At 54.9% G+C, this 14683-nt stretch overlaps 4 protein-coding genes across 4 annotated transcripts; 2 read left to right on the forward strand and 2 right to left on the reverse strand.

Moving 5' to 3' along the window:
* Positions 1 to 167: 167 nt before the first annotated feature.
* HETIRDRAFT_36931 (uncharacterized protein) lies at positions 168 to 1687 on the forward strand (the record flags this gene model as incomplete). Its single annotated transcript, XM_009547496.1, has 5 exons — positions 168 to 450; positions 514 to 809; positions 878 to 1046; positions 1133 to 1531; positions 1592 to 1687. Coding segments are annotated over exons 1-5 (1227 nt in total), but the record flags the coding sequence as incomplete, so codon positions are not given.
* A 2032-nt stretch (positions 1688 to 3719) lies between these two features.
* HETIRDRAFT_451550 (uncharacterized protein) lies at positions 3720 to 7713 on the forward strand (the record flags this gene model as incomplete). The annotated part of the gene is made up of 8 exons (XM_009548155.1): positions 3720 to 3861; positions 3934 to 4039; positions 4337 to 4656; positions 4713 to 4814; positions 4866 to 5066; positions 5126 to 5400; positions 5475 to 6051; positions 6107 to 7713. The coding sequence occupies 8 exons, from the start codon at positions 3720 to 3722 to the stop codon at positions 7711 to 7713; spliced, it is 3330 nt and encodes a 1109-aa protein (XP_009546450.1).
* A 630-nt stretch (positions 7714 to 8343) lies between these two features.
* Positions 8344 to 9337, reverse strand: HETIRDRAFT_440110 (uncharacterized protein). Its single transcript, XM_009548156.1, has 3 exons — positions 8813 to 9337; positions 8555 to 8754; positions 8344 to 8504 (listed from the first exon to the last, which is right to left on the reverse strand). Exons 1-3 carry the CDS (start codon positions 9269 to 9271, stop codon positions 8384 to 8386), a joined length of 780 nt encoding a protein of 259 aa, XP_009546451.1. The 5' UTR covers positions 9272 to 9337; the 3' UTR covers positions 8344 to 8383.
* A 1306-nt stretch (positions 9338 to 10643) lies between these two features.
* HETIRDRAFT_440111 (uncharacterized protein) lies at positions 10644 to 11526 on the reverse strand (the record flags this gene model as incomplete). Its single annotated transcript, XM_009548157.1, has 3 exons — positions 11012 to 11526; positions 10821 to 10951; positions 10644 to 10766 (listed from the first exon to the last, which is right to left on the reverse strand). Coding segments are annotated over exons 1-3 (372 nt in total), but the record flags the coding sequence as incomplete, so codon positions are not given.
* Between the last annotated feature and the right edge of the window lie 3157 nt (positions 11527 to 14683).

Raw genomic sequence — 14683 nt, forward strand, 5'->3', positions numbered from 1 at the left:
CGGCGGTGGTGGCGGTTGCGCTACATCCGCGCTTCAGCCTCCGCGTCTCACCATGCCAGAGGCTCGAGGCTGCGCAGGGGCCGCCCCTCTCTTTGCTTTTATAAACGCTTTGACCCAAGCTGAACTATTTGAACCCCTGTCCTCTTCTCTCCCGCCATGACTTGTCTACCACCCCCACCAGCCATGCCTCCCCCTCCGTACTCTCCCTCCCCTGACGCACCCTCCTACTCCATCGACCCTCGCCCGTCAGAGATGCGTCTTGCCCTGACCACACGCAAGACTCGCAGCCTTACAGGCGACGAGACCATCACCGTCTCGGGAGACAACATCGCCCTCGCCTTCAGCGGCCAAGAGCACGGCGCTAACGTCCCCACCTACGGCCGCCACGCGCTCATCCAAGGCGAAGTCGCCCTCGCGTCCACTCAGAACGTGCTCGCCGTCTCGCTCACGGTGAGAAGCCATCGAGCCCCCTTTCCCCGCGCCCCTAACCTGACCTCTTCTCGCTCCCTACAGCTCCAGGGTACCCTTGCCCTCACCTTTGGCGATGGCACGGCCAACACGACCACATTCTTCTCCATGTCCGAGCCCCTCTGGAGGGCGGGCCCATCGGCGCCGACGTGCCAGTCCATGCTGCCCTTCAAGATCACCATGCCTGACACTCACATGAATCTCGGCCGAACGCGTGTCCTACCTCCGACTTTCAACGCGGACCTTCCAGGCTTGCCCGTGGTCCACGTCGGCTGCAATTACGCTTTGACCGTGTGCGTCACCAAGACGCGTAGCCTCACGCCATGGAATCCAAAATCAACGTGCGTCCTGCAATGCTTGCGCGGCAGACACGTGCAACTGGCTCACCCGAAAACGTTTGCATCTATAGGTTGAATGTTCCGCTCATGTATCACCCTCGCACCCGGCCGCATCAAGCTATCATCCCGTCCGCCTTCCCATTTCTCTCGACCATCAAATCCGTGCCAGAAGAATGGCATCAGGTTATCTCGACGATGTCCACCACTTCGAGCGCAAAAATCGCACCTATAGAATGCCATGTACGTTCCCGCCCCCATCAACCCTCGTCCTCCATTCCTCTTCATCGTCTGAGCGCGCCCCTAAACTTCCTCTCCCATCCCACCAGCTCTTCGTCCCGGAAGTTCAAATCTACGCCATCACAGACACCGTGCCCTTCTTCCTCCAGCTCTCCGCGCCCCTATCCTCGCTCGACGCCTTCCTCCACCCTACCCCACCGACGACGTCCCGCCTCGGCCGCACGAAGAGCTTCGACCCCGCTGCGCGCCCGGCCCTGCGCGTGTCGCTCGTGCGCCAGGTGGCCACGTCCGTCCGTGGCGAGTCTGCCATTCGCACGCTCGTGCTCGGCGAGGGCATACTTCGCGAGCTCCCGCCGGCCGCGCCGACCGGATCGAACCCGCTCCGGGCGCCTGCGGAGGGGTGCGAGGCGCTCAACTGGGAAGGCGAGGTGCGGTGTCGGAAGGACGTGAAGAATGGCGGGTTCAACGCCACCGGCCTCGTCGTCAAGGTTAGTCCTGTGTCTCGCGTCTTGCCACACCCCATCTGACTCGTGCTGTCTTTTCGTTAGGACTTTATCCGCCTTTTGTTGGTTCCGCCGAACCCGAAGACGTCGCCCCTTCTCGAGCATGAAAATCTGTTCTCGATTCGCCTCGTCACCGACTCGTACGCGGAAGCGCGCGAGGAAGTCCACTTCCCCTTCGCGTGGTGACCTTGGCGCACCGGAGCATCTCTTACCTTTCCTCTCTCTCTTTTCCCTTCTCTCCTTTCGCATTGGTTATTTTATTGGTTTATCACGCTTTTAGACTCTCATACGCTCCTGGAGCGTTCTAACAAGTATCCTACGCTCCCCATATATTCGCTCCTTTCCGTTATTATCCGAAGACACACGACCACGCCCCACGTATTCGCCCCCCCGCCCCTTCCGCACTCACTCACGACTGACGCCCCATTTATTTATTTCCTTGTGTTACTGCGCTCGCGCTCGATTCGGCATCTGTACTCCTACGCATCATCCTCCGCATCGTCTGTTGTCAGTGTATTTTTAGTAGTCCGTGGGTGGCGAAATTCATGATTATGATTGGTTATATGGTCATGCTGCAGCGCCCGCGCAAGTTTCTATCCCTAGATCCGAGAGCCGCTTGGCCGTGTCCTCGACATTGCGCGAGAGTCTGTCCAGATTGACTCCTCGACAAGTCGCGCCGGGGCACCGTGCACGCGGCGGACGGTCGAGGTACCTTCGGGATGGTGATGGTACATGGCTAGCTATGGCTAGTGGCAGCCTCCGTCATTTCGAGTCAGGACCTGTCAGGGCGCGCGCTTCGATCGACAGGACGATGATCATGACTCGGCCGATCGCGTCTCGAGAGGCGCGCCGTCGAGAACACCTGCATTCGTTGTCTGTCATCTGAAATCTCCCTGGTTTCTGCTGCGCACATTTTATCTCGTGCTCGTGACAATTCTGACGTCTAAAACTACAGGAGCAAGATGCAAGCTTCGGGCCCCCGCTCTGTCTCTCTCGCAGATTCTGGCTGTATCAAGTAGCCGTCCCGATTTGGGAGGTGTCGTGGATTGAGCGCCCGTCGATTTACGGGGTCCTCATGTGAGGTGCGTTGCACACTAACCCATCCATCATTTTCCCAATGCTCGACCTCAACCTCGAGAAAGGATCGCAAAGTCTCTGCCTCGACGTCCCCGCATGCCTATCTTACTCTCCTTTCATGCGCGGTGCCGTTGTCCGCTGCGTGTACATACCGCATCCGTCTGATGCAGCCGACAACTGATCGTTTTGTGTCATTGCCGTTGCTCCTGTTCCTTCATGTTCTCTGGATTCGTGCGCACTGTGCATATGGCCCTCGAGACGGATGCAGTGAAAGCGATTGGGTCGGGACGGTATTGATGAGCTTTATTGATACATGTCGAGCTCGAGACTGCTGAATATTTGTTTGGACGACCAGTTGGTCGCGACTCGCTACAAAGCCTACAGCTCACCGAAACTAACCGGCCTTTCTTTACAATCAAAAAGGTTCTTGGTCTCAAACTACGCTGCAATAGCAGCTGTGGGGGAATACAGGCGAGGCTTCGAGAGGCGAGGTACGTGTGTATATGGTAGCATCCTTGCCTTTTTAAGCGCTCACGCCCATCCGATCTCGGGCAGCCCATGAGCGTCCGTCACGTCCTCCTCGATCGACATCCTTCCTTGACTGTGGATGGATGGCGGCGACGGGTGAAGAGATCGCTGACAGGATCAGAGTTGATCATCGGGGATTCCATCGTGTCGTTTCTACCAACATGGTAAGTGGTGGGATCGAGCGTGCTAAACAGCGAGAGACTGTGCTCGACGATACTCCCGTCGCCCGAAGCGGCCTGAGGTCGGTGGACACAAAATCATGCACTCACTCCCATCGCAATGTTTTCCGTTACTCGGGAACGAGGAGAGGATCTTTGCGACCTCATAGTGTTGCGTTCTTGGGCACACAAGTCCGGAGAGCGGCTGCCATAAAAAAACCATCTCTGTTCCCATTTCCTGCTGAGGAGAACCACGTCGACTTTCAAGATGCCTCTGCCCTATCCTCAAATCCGCGCCTCTACTTGAGAGGTGTATTTTGGCATCACCTGGCTGCTTGGGCCCCGCCGCACGGTACCATTCCTCGCCGGCGCGTTGACTCGTGTCTCAGCACGGAGACGGTCGGGCTGCGATGTTAACTGACATTTTCGGGCTCGTTGTTCGTCTAGAACGCCCTCGAACCGCGCTCGAGCCCGAGCGGAGCGGTAGGAATGCTTTGCACATCGCTGGATTTGGTGTCGAGGATGCCGTTCTGGGCATGAACAGAGGTCCCGGTACTTCGGGTGGCCTAGGAGTTTGTTTTTAGATGGGACGGCGGCGAGACTCTTCCTCTTTGTCCCGCTTAGATGGGACGGCGGCGAGACTCTTCCTCTTTGTCCCGCAGCGCTGCAAAACACCCTTCTACTCGGACTACTCTTCCTCTCAGCGGATGGTGCTCGTCACATCTACCTCGTATGTCAGGATTTATTTGTTATGACTTGAACTCCACCAGGATCTATCTTGGTTGACGAACACATCTCCGCAGTTAGAAAGAGCAGGACAATGTCTTCACGGTATTGTACTTGGTGGTCTGGTCCAGCAGTGTCGACCGAGCGCCTCTCCGTTGTAATCGAGCCTGCTCGTGCGAGGCCGCCATCCCCTCTCAGCCTCAATCCCAATACCTAACATTTAATCCCCCCCTCTCCAGCCATGTCATCCATTCGATTCTTCATCCTCGACCATCACTCCTATCAAGATGTCCTGCAACAGCTCCACCACCGACCTTGTCAACACTGTCGCCATCGACCGCCAGGGCCTGTCCTTGTCTTGGTGTCTCTTCCTTGGCTTCACCATGTCGCTGTTCATCTTCGTCGTATACTCGATCGTCTCTACTGCTATACTCGCTCGCAATCCCAAGTCTAAGGCCCGCAAGCTTCGTCCCCTCTCGCTCTCGGCTACACACTTCACCCAAGTTCGTTCTCCTACTCTCTTCGACACGACCATCGTCTTCCTCTCCTGCTATGCTCCGAGACTCCTGCCGGGCGTCTCACATGCAGTGGAGAAGGTGCAGTCGGTCGCACGGCTCCGCGGTATGTCATGCTTCTCTTATCACATACACATCCTCGACTGACATACATCCATGCAGTACTGTCGTCACCTAAGTCCCCGGCCCTTCGCCCTCTCACTCTTCCTGCCCGTCACTGTCAACCGGTACCTTCAGGCATCATCGCCAACATCGTCGTCATCTGTGCTCGGGTCATGCAGTTCTTTGTGACATTTACTCAAGCTCGTGTGCTAGTCCTTGATAACACCTCTCGCACCCAGCACCTGGCGTCGGACTGTTCTTGCATTGTACTCGGATACTTTGATGGATGGGTCAAGACCTGGGGTGATGCCTCGCGTTCCGTCGTTGCATCTATCTCCTCTCGTATGCTGCAACTCCAGCCAATCATCGTGCAGATATTGGAAGACTCTCCTCTGGTTATTGTTTGGCGTGGTGGTAGGCCCCTTCTCCGACTCATCCCACTGCCATCGACTGACTCGTGTCGTATCCACCAGCCCTGTTCAACCCTCCTGTCCTCGCATCCGTGCCCTCAAGCCTCTTTGCTATCCTCACTTTCTCCTTTGCTCAGACGATGCAGCTCGCGGTGACACAAGTTCGATCTGCTCGTGTATCGGTTCTCGACAGCTATGCATCTATCGAACATCTAGCGAGAAAGTGGTCTAGCGCGATGCTTGGACACATCAATGAATGGATCGAGATTTGGGGCGAGCCTTCGCTAGGGTTGATCACATTCCTCGCTTCTGGTCCTGTGCAACTCTTGACGGGAGACGTACGGGCACTGGAGACTCTGCCAATGTGGAGCAACGCGATCGTTCATTTCTGGCGCACTGTTTTATTCCCTAGGCTGAATCGTATGTGCTTTTCCAGTTGCTTTGCTCGTACATGGCTTATATCTTCTTCGCAGTACCTTTCTTTTCAGAAGCAACCCCATGGGTCCCAGACATCATTCCCACTATTATCGTCACGCCGCCTAGACTGCCGCACATAGTCAAGAGCTACCCCGTTGACGACGAGGTCGACCAGACTCAACTCAGTCATCTTGGCTTTATTTCTCGTGCGCAGATGCTGGCGTGGTTTGAGGAGATCGTCCAGATATCATCGATGGGCGTGGAGGCTGCAGTCGGGGAGGAAACCCAAGCTGTGACCAAGGACAACATTTACGAGCAACAGTCAACCTCAAGCACTCAGCCACTGACGCAGCGCTTGTGCGATCTGGGCACTTGTATCCTCACCGTTCTCATAGGCTTATTTGTCTCCGTTGTCCAGCTTGCTACGACCGTTCTCCGTGGACCCTCTCTGGTTTGTATCTTGGTCGCGGCATGGGCCGCCAAATTCTGTGGGGGCTATTATCATCTGTGGGTCAAGGCCTGGGGTAATGCCCCCGCGGCACTCTCAACTCTGCGCTCTTCTTCACTGAATGGTACGCCGCGGTCTATCGATGATTCCAGATATTTATACTAATGCTTTCTGCACAGAGTGCTTCCCGTTGTACACCTGTTCATCAATGACGTCCGCTACCGATGCAATGGCCGACTCTGAGCCGGAGCTTGACGGTCTTTCAGCATTCTCTGGGTTCATGCGCCCGTCTCTGGCTTGCTTCGATCTCGCGTCTCTCGCGTCGGAATCTGATGCCGACGATCAGTCCTCGGATGGATCTTTGGCTTCCCCTTTGCTCACGCGCCCGTCCAGCCCTGAATCCGTGACCACTGTCGGCGAGGATGTGGTGGTGGAACAAGCAAAGCCCAAAGTTCTGGATCATGCTCCCATCTCAGTCCCCTTGTCTGATGTCGAACTTCCGCGTCGGTCTCCCGTCTCAGCCTTGTTCACGCTGCCCTCTACTCCCAGATCTCTTACCCCCATCCTCGAAGAGGAGGAGACGGAGATAGAAGTGCAACAGGTCAATGACCGTGCTTCATCTCCGACTCCCGAGCCTGAAGAGCAATTTACATGTCGGTTCTTTCGCATGTCTAGCTGGCTCGAGGAAGAAGAGGATGATGAAGACGACGACGAGGCCCCTGAAGGCTCTGATCAGGACGCCTCTCCAGTTCCTATGCCTGACCATGGATCATGCCAGCCTTCTGACATGGCCCCCTGGCCCACCCATCCGGCCACTCCTGGATCGGTTCCTGACATTCAGGAGGTGCAAAGATACCAGGTTCCCGATCGCGTGCTCTCTTGGGTTCCTATGTCCGACTTTGAGTCGCCGCGTGCAGCCCCGACTGCACCCTCTGTCTCGACGGTGCCCTCAGCCACTCCTGCTGCATCCACGACCGTCATCCGGGAAGAAGACAGGGTGTTGCCACAAAGGGCACAGTATGTCACGATCTCCGTGGTCAAGCCTGTCTCTGGCAAACGGCCGTCGCACCGATCCCTCGCACCCAACTCTCTGTCGCCACCGCCTACCCCCGTGTGTCTCAACATCATACAGGAGGAAGACGAGGACGAGAGTGAGGGCGCGAGCAAGGGCGACGATCAGGGACCATGGACTCCGGACCCTATCCCAGTGCTGGCTCTCATCTCACCCACTGGTGAGGAGATCGCGAACTCGCACACTGATGGCGATGCAGTCAACTGGTATCCGTGGCGTCCTCTGGGTTCTAGCTCCCAGGATCAGGTCGACGAGGTCACGCAAGTCGCTTGCTCTGCTGTGGAGGGCTCTGTCTCTGTAGTAGACGAGATTCGTTGTAAAGGTCAACACGTGCCGGGAAGCCAACAAGGTTGCGAGGCCGCGGTCAGCGAAGAGATCATCCGTTCCGCGTCGGTCCTCTTTGGATCACCGCAGTCTTCTTCGGACACCGAATTCTCATCCGTCATTGACTTTGACTCTCACCCGCCCTCGTACTGGTCAGACGACACCGTCCTCTCCATCACGCCCTCGTCACTGTTTATGGCGCGCTCCGCACAGATCGTCGCGGACTTGGGTCACCACGTCGCCGATGTCCACTGGCTCTGCGGATTCGATCTGGAGTCCCAGGCACCCATCGTGTCGCGCGGCATCAAGTCGATCGTCGGCGATGTCGTCAGGGCCATCGGACATGCCTTCCGCTCGGTGCACACCTTCCTCACGCGGGCTACCGTCTAGGATGGGCTGGTGTCGAGTCGTCTTTGTGGCGACTTCCGCTTGCGGTCATCTCTTGCACGACTTCCTGACTCTATTGCACGATATCTCTGGTTCTGTTTGCACGATTCTTGGCTCTATTTTCACGATCTCTGGCTCTATTTGCACGATTCTTGGCTCTATTTGCACGATTCTTGGCTCTATTTGCACGATTCTTGGTTCTATTCGCACGATTTCTCTTGCACGATGCCCAACTCGACTCGCATGGTGCACCATCTCTTTTGCACGATCTATGATTATATCACTTCGCTTGCACGGCTACTACAATACGTTTTCTAGTTTCCTTTCTTGCTGGAGTGTGTGGTACTTTGCCAAGCTGCCAATGCGCACGACAGCTTGGTAAAGTATCACATCTCTCTGGCCTTCTGGTTTTCTTTCGCTTGTTCCATCTTTCTTCATCTCTGGGTTTGGGGACGTTCGGTACGCTAGGGTACACAATACTGCAGTTTTCATGCATATTTTGGTACTGGCTTCCCTGCGATGTTGACACGCCTTTGAGGCCGTGTTCAGCATGCAGGGGAAAGCCGCGGGTCTGAAATGTGCTACTACGCCGCCGCCTCAAGGTTCAAGCTTCAAGTCCACGCGGATAATTCTAGACATAAGCATATTCTTTATAATCATGGTCATACAACAGTCAGCGCTCCAAGGCTACATCGAATGGCTCAACAGGCTGGTATGCTATGAGTGGGCGTCGAGTGCCAGGAGAAGGCAGGTAAAATAGGTCTTCATCGTCCGCAGGTGCAGTAATGTTATGACTGTGCCACCCATGAGTAACGAAACACGCATATGGGGTTGGTGAACTCACACTGTGAGTATATGCTCCGCCACTGTCGCCCTATCCTCGAGCTCGGGAAGAGCCGAGCAGTGGTTGCACTGCCAACGTTGATGCATGAGGCTGGGGTCTTCGGGCTCCCTGCTCTTCACATCGGCAGTGATGTCCGGAGGAAGCACAGAGAACGAAGGTGTTGAGTGGTCTATGCGGTTCGACAGCATGTAATGGTCGACCTGATGGTCGTGCCTATAAGCTCGCAGGTACCGACATAAAATAAAAGAGGGAGCTTACACATTTCCTCCAACCAAATGCGTACTCGGCTTGAGATTTTGACGCACGGCGCTCAGACTCGGTGGCGCCACCACAGTCGTCGCAGACGAAGCGCAAATCGAGCCTGTCCATGTCTGCCGCAGTCGTGGTTGTCGAAGCGCGTCCCACCAGCGCCACCAAGTTTGCCGCGGCGTCGAACCCTCGCTGGGAGAACAGAAAGTCTTTTGTGACGAGGAAGTCCGTCGTGCGCATCTTCCACACGTTGCAGAAGTCCCGCCCGATGTACGCGAGCGCGCCGTCTGTGAACACGGCGACGGCCAGCTGGAGAGCGCCCGCGAAGCCGACCTTGCCGTCGGTGCGCCTCGCGGCAGCGGCGGGAGTCGAGATGCGGACGACGCTGTCGGAAATTTGGAGCGATTGGAAGTCGGGTGGTAACATCTTGATGAACCTAGTCCTTCTCTGTTTGAACCAGTGCATCATGCTAACAGGCAGGCCGACAGCCGCTCGCTTCCAGTCATGGTACGTGAATGGTAATGCCGTAGGTGCCTCGTGGTGGATGATTTCTTGAAAGCACAAAAGGTCGGATCCCTGATACGCTGCCGGGAAATAGAACAACTGTGAGGGAAGGACCTGTCTAAGAAACGCAGCATAACAGCTTCTCGTCTCGTCACGCCGGACCTGGCGCGCCTGCTTTTGCTCCTCTGTCAGAGGTAGATCTACTATGCCAGACCGGGTGATCCAAGGATTTAAGCGCTCCAGCTCCCGGCGATCAGCCTCCTCTCGCTGTGCCCTGATCAGCGCCGCTTCCCTTCGCTTGCATAATCTGCGCTGATGTTCTTCTTGCTCGAGGCGGGCATCGCGAATAACGATCGCCTCGGCTTCAAATGCATCGCGAATGCGGTCCCAGCCTGGTAAAAGTCAGCACACGAGTTAAGGTATGTAGATCTTGTTCTGCTTACCACGATCTGTCAGCTTCTTAGCTATCCGAATTTGGGGCAATCTCTGAAACCGACAGCTCTCGATATCCTGTGATTCGTACCCGAGGTCTAGCATGCGTGCTTTAATTCTGTTCTAGATGAGCATATTACAGAAGAGCGGATAATGAGAGATGGTAACTGACTCCGCGAACCTCTCGTTTTTTAAACGAGTGGCTTCGATACTCCGCACTGTCGTGACGACTTTAAGCCACTGTAGATACTCGTGGTGGCTCTGGTAATTAGAGACCTGAATCATTACCATGCACTTTTCTCCAGGAAGAATACGACAACGTACCGCCCGGAGGCCCTCTACAATTGCAGTCCTATCTGCCTTGAACGCGTCCCAGGCTTCCTGAGCACCTGGTTTCTCTGACATGAATCCGATTGCAAAACTAGTGAGTGTGCCAACAAGTTCTTCGATATCCGGCTTCCAAAAAATCTTTGGCCAATGAAGACATTGTCCTTTCCAGAAGACGTTCATTTAGGTAAAGCGTAGACGTGAACAAGATCAATCTACCATTCACGTAAGGCACCAACGTCACGATGTCTGAATAAATTTCTGGGTATTCCTCTGCAACTTGTTCATCGCGTATAGAGCTGTAGGAATGTAGTGTGAGTTGTCCGTCTCAGTGCCCTGTAGAGGCATGCGTACAGTTCTTTGAAGCATGTTGGACAAACCCGCTTTCGAAACGAAATCTGCATGGTCGCCGTCTTCCTATGCCCGCATTGCTAAATTCGCAATCACCAAACAATAAGAAGTGTCAACAAAGATAACAATAAACCAGATATGCACTGACCCCGCAAAAGGGCCAAAAGAGCAAGGCGGCCCATCCAGGTTCAGATAAGCCTCTTGGGGGGCTGGGTACCGGGTGTTCCGCATGCTGAAGACGAGCAGACCGCCACACTGAGATGCTATTGCGGGACATAAGGACGGTGCGCAGGGGCTTCGTCAACCGAGCGAGGCGAAGTAGATCGGCGGGCGTCAGGAAGCTAAAGATCTACGAATCCAAAGGGGTCAGGGTGATCGTCTACTGAATATGCGGGCCACATACATCATACAAGATGTCAAGGGGCATGCTGACCAGCTTGTTCAAACGACCCTGTCTCCTGCGACTCAGACCCTGCGAGGGCTTCGCTAGGGCCACGCCTGTTCTCCTACGTTTTGTCTGGGGCAAGGGTTGATCTGTAGATCAGATCCACGCGCATGAGTATGTGTGATAGCGGACGTAAATGGGAACCCTACCGTGCTTGTCTACAAGAAGCTTGGAGCAATGATCCCGAATGCCATCGCCAGCGACAGAGTTGAGGCCAACTCGTACAGAGTACTCCTCAGGCGATGCTTCAATCTCTCTGGCTTCCATGGTGAGATCGATCCTTGGAGGTTGTGGCCCAGTGCTGGAGAGGAAGAGGAAGAGAGGGGGGTGGCGATGACCTAGCCTCGCTGTGCAATGGCTGCTTTTATACGGGCAAGACGGTGCCAGATCAATTAGTTAATTCATTTGTATGTCCGCCACACAGGACGACAGGACAGTGCTTCCGAGGGGAAGCGCCTGAGTCGCCACCCGCTTCAGGGTGAGTCGTTAAACGACACCCAGGGGCCAGGACCGGGCGTTTTGCCATGCAGATCGAAGCGATAATTGTCGGAGTGTTGCTCGGATATTCAACGCGAAATATATTCTAGCGAAAGATGTCGGAGGATGGCAATGATTGGTTCGAGTTGTGTGGCAAAACAGGAATCGCCGCTGCGCTGGTTTCTTTAAACGGACGACGGTGGCAAGTCCACGCTGATGACGTCAACCGTGCTTCAGTGGTTGCTCGCGGACCTCGAACACACCTGTGGCCGTCAGTCGGGGTCTTCCACTGCCGTTCTCCCCTCAAACGTCGACATGATCGCGAAATTACGCTGTCCAAGAATCCCTGACCATATGGTTCTTTTGCCATCGCTCTAGCAGACTGCGGACCCTTCGCAGAACACACTTCGTCATGCCAAGGGCATTCGGCTTGTATTCGTGCTGTCCGTCACATTGGCGCGTAATCACCAGCAAGTTCTTGACTTGGCTAAGCTTGCTGACGGTTTGAACGAACCGTCAACAAAGCTCAACAATCTGACTCTGGCCTGCATCAGCTCGATGAAGCTGGCATTCTACAACAGGTTGTATATAGATTGCGGCTTGGTGGCCTGGCAGTGGCTGGATGGACAGCGTCAAGTGGCCTTGCACGCACTGCTCAACCAGATACTATCAGACCTTACAATGTCGAACTTCGCCGCGCGCAGAGCACTATCTGTCTATCTCAACCACTGGGACTCTACTGGGGCGTACTTGGGGCGTTGAACTTGCACGGGTTATTACGTCCATGGGCTTCCGTCGCTCCTCAGCTCGGTTCGATTGAGGATCATCCATTTCCTCGTACCTTGCTCGTCGCTTACCGGGATCTCTTCAAGGAGGTAGGTGACCGAACAGCGTCTCAGAGCGTCTCAGCCACCTACAGGGGAGCATGCGTTACCGGCTATTCAAACGATCGGAGCCTTGTCTAGCCTCGTATCGTATCGTCGTGGACATCGGATAATTGCGCAGTTGAGGCTGGATGAAGGCTTCCTCTTGTTCTCATTCCATGCACACGCGACTAGGATCCTCACCGGTTGTTCACGGAAACAAGTCGCCAACTATTCGTATCCTTAGCGCTCAGCACTCATGTGCATGGGCTGCGCGCATCTTGTCGCGATCGTCACAAAGAGTCAACATCCTGCAAGTCACACCTGGATGCACTTCTCGGCATCTGACAACACCTACGGCAGGGTTGTAACTCCTTAAATCCAATCCCGCCTCCTCCTTTCCTATTCGGTGTTTTCGTCGATCGACGCACATACATGCGACTAGTATGCGACTTCTCTGCGATCACTTGCCCCACGCTAAGTGCCTGACCAAATTTGCTTGGGATCCGGGGGGCGCCTCACACCGGATGTATTCCGTCCGCCTCCATTCCCTTGCCCCTTCAGGACCGACCAATCATAGCTGCTCATCGCGCTTTCAAAATCCCAGTCGCCACTCGATACCCGTTTAGTCGCAAGCGGGGCTGGATCCTCAACGCGATGGCGAATTGGTTAGCCGTTCTTATCTCGTCATCTTCTGCGTTCCACCCGTCTGGACAGGTTCCACTCGCAGCCCTCCTTATATCGATGGAGCATGTGATGTCTCCCTTCCAACAAATTTGCGGCAATTGTTTTGCCTTCACTCCAAATTGTTCAACGGCCCAAGCTTCGGCGGCTGTGTGAGGTTCGAGGGCCTTCACAAAAGCTCACAAAGCGCTCGTCAATTGTACCTCGCGATGTGTCGTGTTGATTGCATCTGGGCCTGAAATGCGGCAACCGGGGCGCCCGAACGCTTGTTCTAGATGGGCAACCATGCGGGGCCCAAGATGGCAAAAGTACGTCAAGTTCTCTCCGTGGATTCGCATCGGTTCTTCCGGAGGTGTTTCAGCCACAAGCTCGCAAGCCAGCTCTCTGTCTGCGCTACGTTACGGGGTTGTCTATAGATTTGAGCATTTTATCGCCGTTGGGAAATGCTTACACTCCGTGGGCCTGAACATTTTGAATGTCTATGCCTTGTAGAGAGAGCGCAACGAATAATAGCTTTGCGATTGTCCTGCATCACGGGTCCTCGCGGGTGATCATTTACACCGTGGCATTCCCGTCCTCCTCAACAAGGGCTACTCGACGCCCACTCTTTCCTCCAAGAAAACCTGAACGTTCATATTTGAACACGTATTCGCCGACCGCATCCCTGAGCACCCATGTTGATCCAGCGAAATTATGTCTACCCAAATTTCAGCGGTGCTTTTGCTCGCAGATGACCCGCACCATTCTCCGATTCTCCTCTCTTTCCCTTTCCTTTGTTTTCTTCCTCTCTCGTCGCGCAAAATCGACGATCGCCAGACTGCCCCATTATGCATCAGAGATCACCTCCAATCCGTATATTGGGACACCGCACAGTCGACGAGTTTTTCATTTCAAGAAGTCCTCGTGCAGTCTCCAGTTTCCTCCGACCGCCTTTATCTGCACTGGCTCATAGCAAGGCCGACGAATGATTGCCCCGTTTTTTTATCGGTGATATCATGCTGAACTCTGTCTATATGGAGGTTCGATAGGCAGCGGGAATGACAGGCCAGAGTAGACGGATGAGGAAGAGCAAGAGTAAGTAAGTCGTGTCACTTCCCCTTCTACCCTGATCCCCAACATTTTCTCCCTCCTTATCCCTCCCTGCCGATGTCTAGTCCATAACTCTCTCCGGTGCAATGCGGCCTTCCTTGCGGTTCCCCTGTCGCCCTGGAACCCGCGATCTTCCACAATCGGTCTATTAAAGATTTCTTTGGTCATAGATGAACACAGTGAGCTCTGCAGTACGCTCCAAATGTTTTCAGTCTGACGCAGGTGCCCTTTGTTTTGAAAGCCATCCCAACGGTGAAAATCGTCAATAGCTTAGAAGGATCGAACAAAAGACAACGCCACCGTCGGCGAGGTTCCGAGGATAACAGTCAGACGTCGTGGGAGCATCCTCTTCTTAGAGGACTGAGTCACTGTCGACATACACCCTGAGTCTCCGAGTCACAGAAGATGCTCAGCCCTGACATTGGAGCAGTCTATCAACTCGAATGTCGACGGAGCGGCTCGTCTCGGCCCTCTTCTATGGACGTGGAATCGCTCGTCAGTTCATATCCATGGGTCGCTCTTTCCTGCGATGCACATCGACTGAGCGAGGGTCCTCTTCGCAAATGTCGGCCGCTACCACGGGCACCGGCCATCTGTCCCGACAACCTAGTGCCAGCCCGCCACCCCCAGATGCACCGTACTCCGCGGCGGGTACAGCGACGCCTGTAGTTCCGATAGTTCCCGAGCGAGTTATGACCCCAGTCTGCC

Source organism: Heterobasidion irregulare (genome assembly GCF_000320585.1).
Source record: "Heterobasidion irregulare TC 32-1 unplaced genomic scaffold scaffold_05, whole genome shotgun sequence".
Taxonomy (NCBI): Eukaryota; Fungi; Basidiomycota; class Agaricomycetes; order Russulales; family Bondarzewiaceae; genus Heterobasidion; species Heterobasidion irregulare.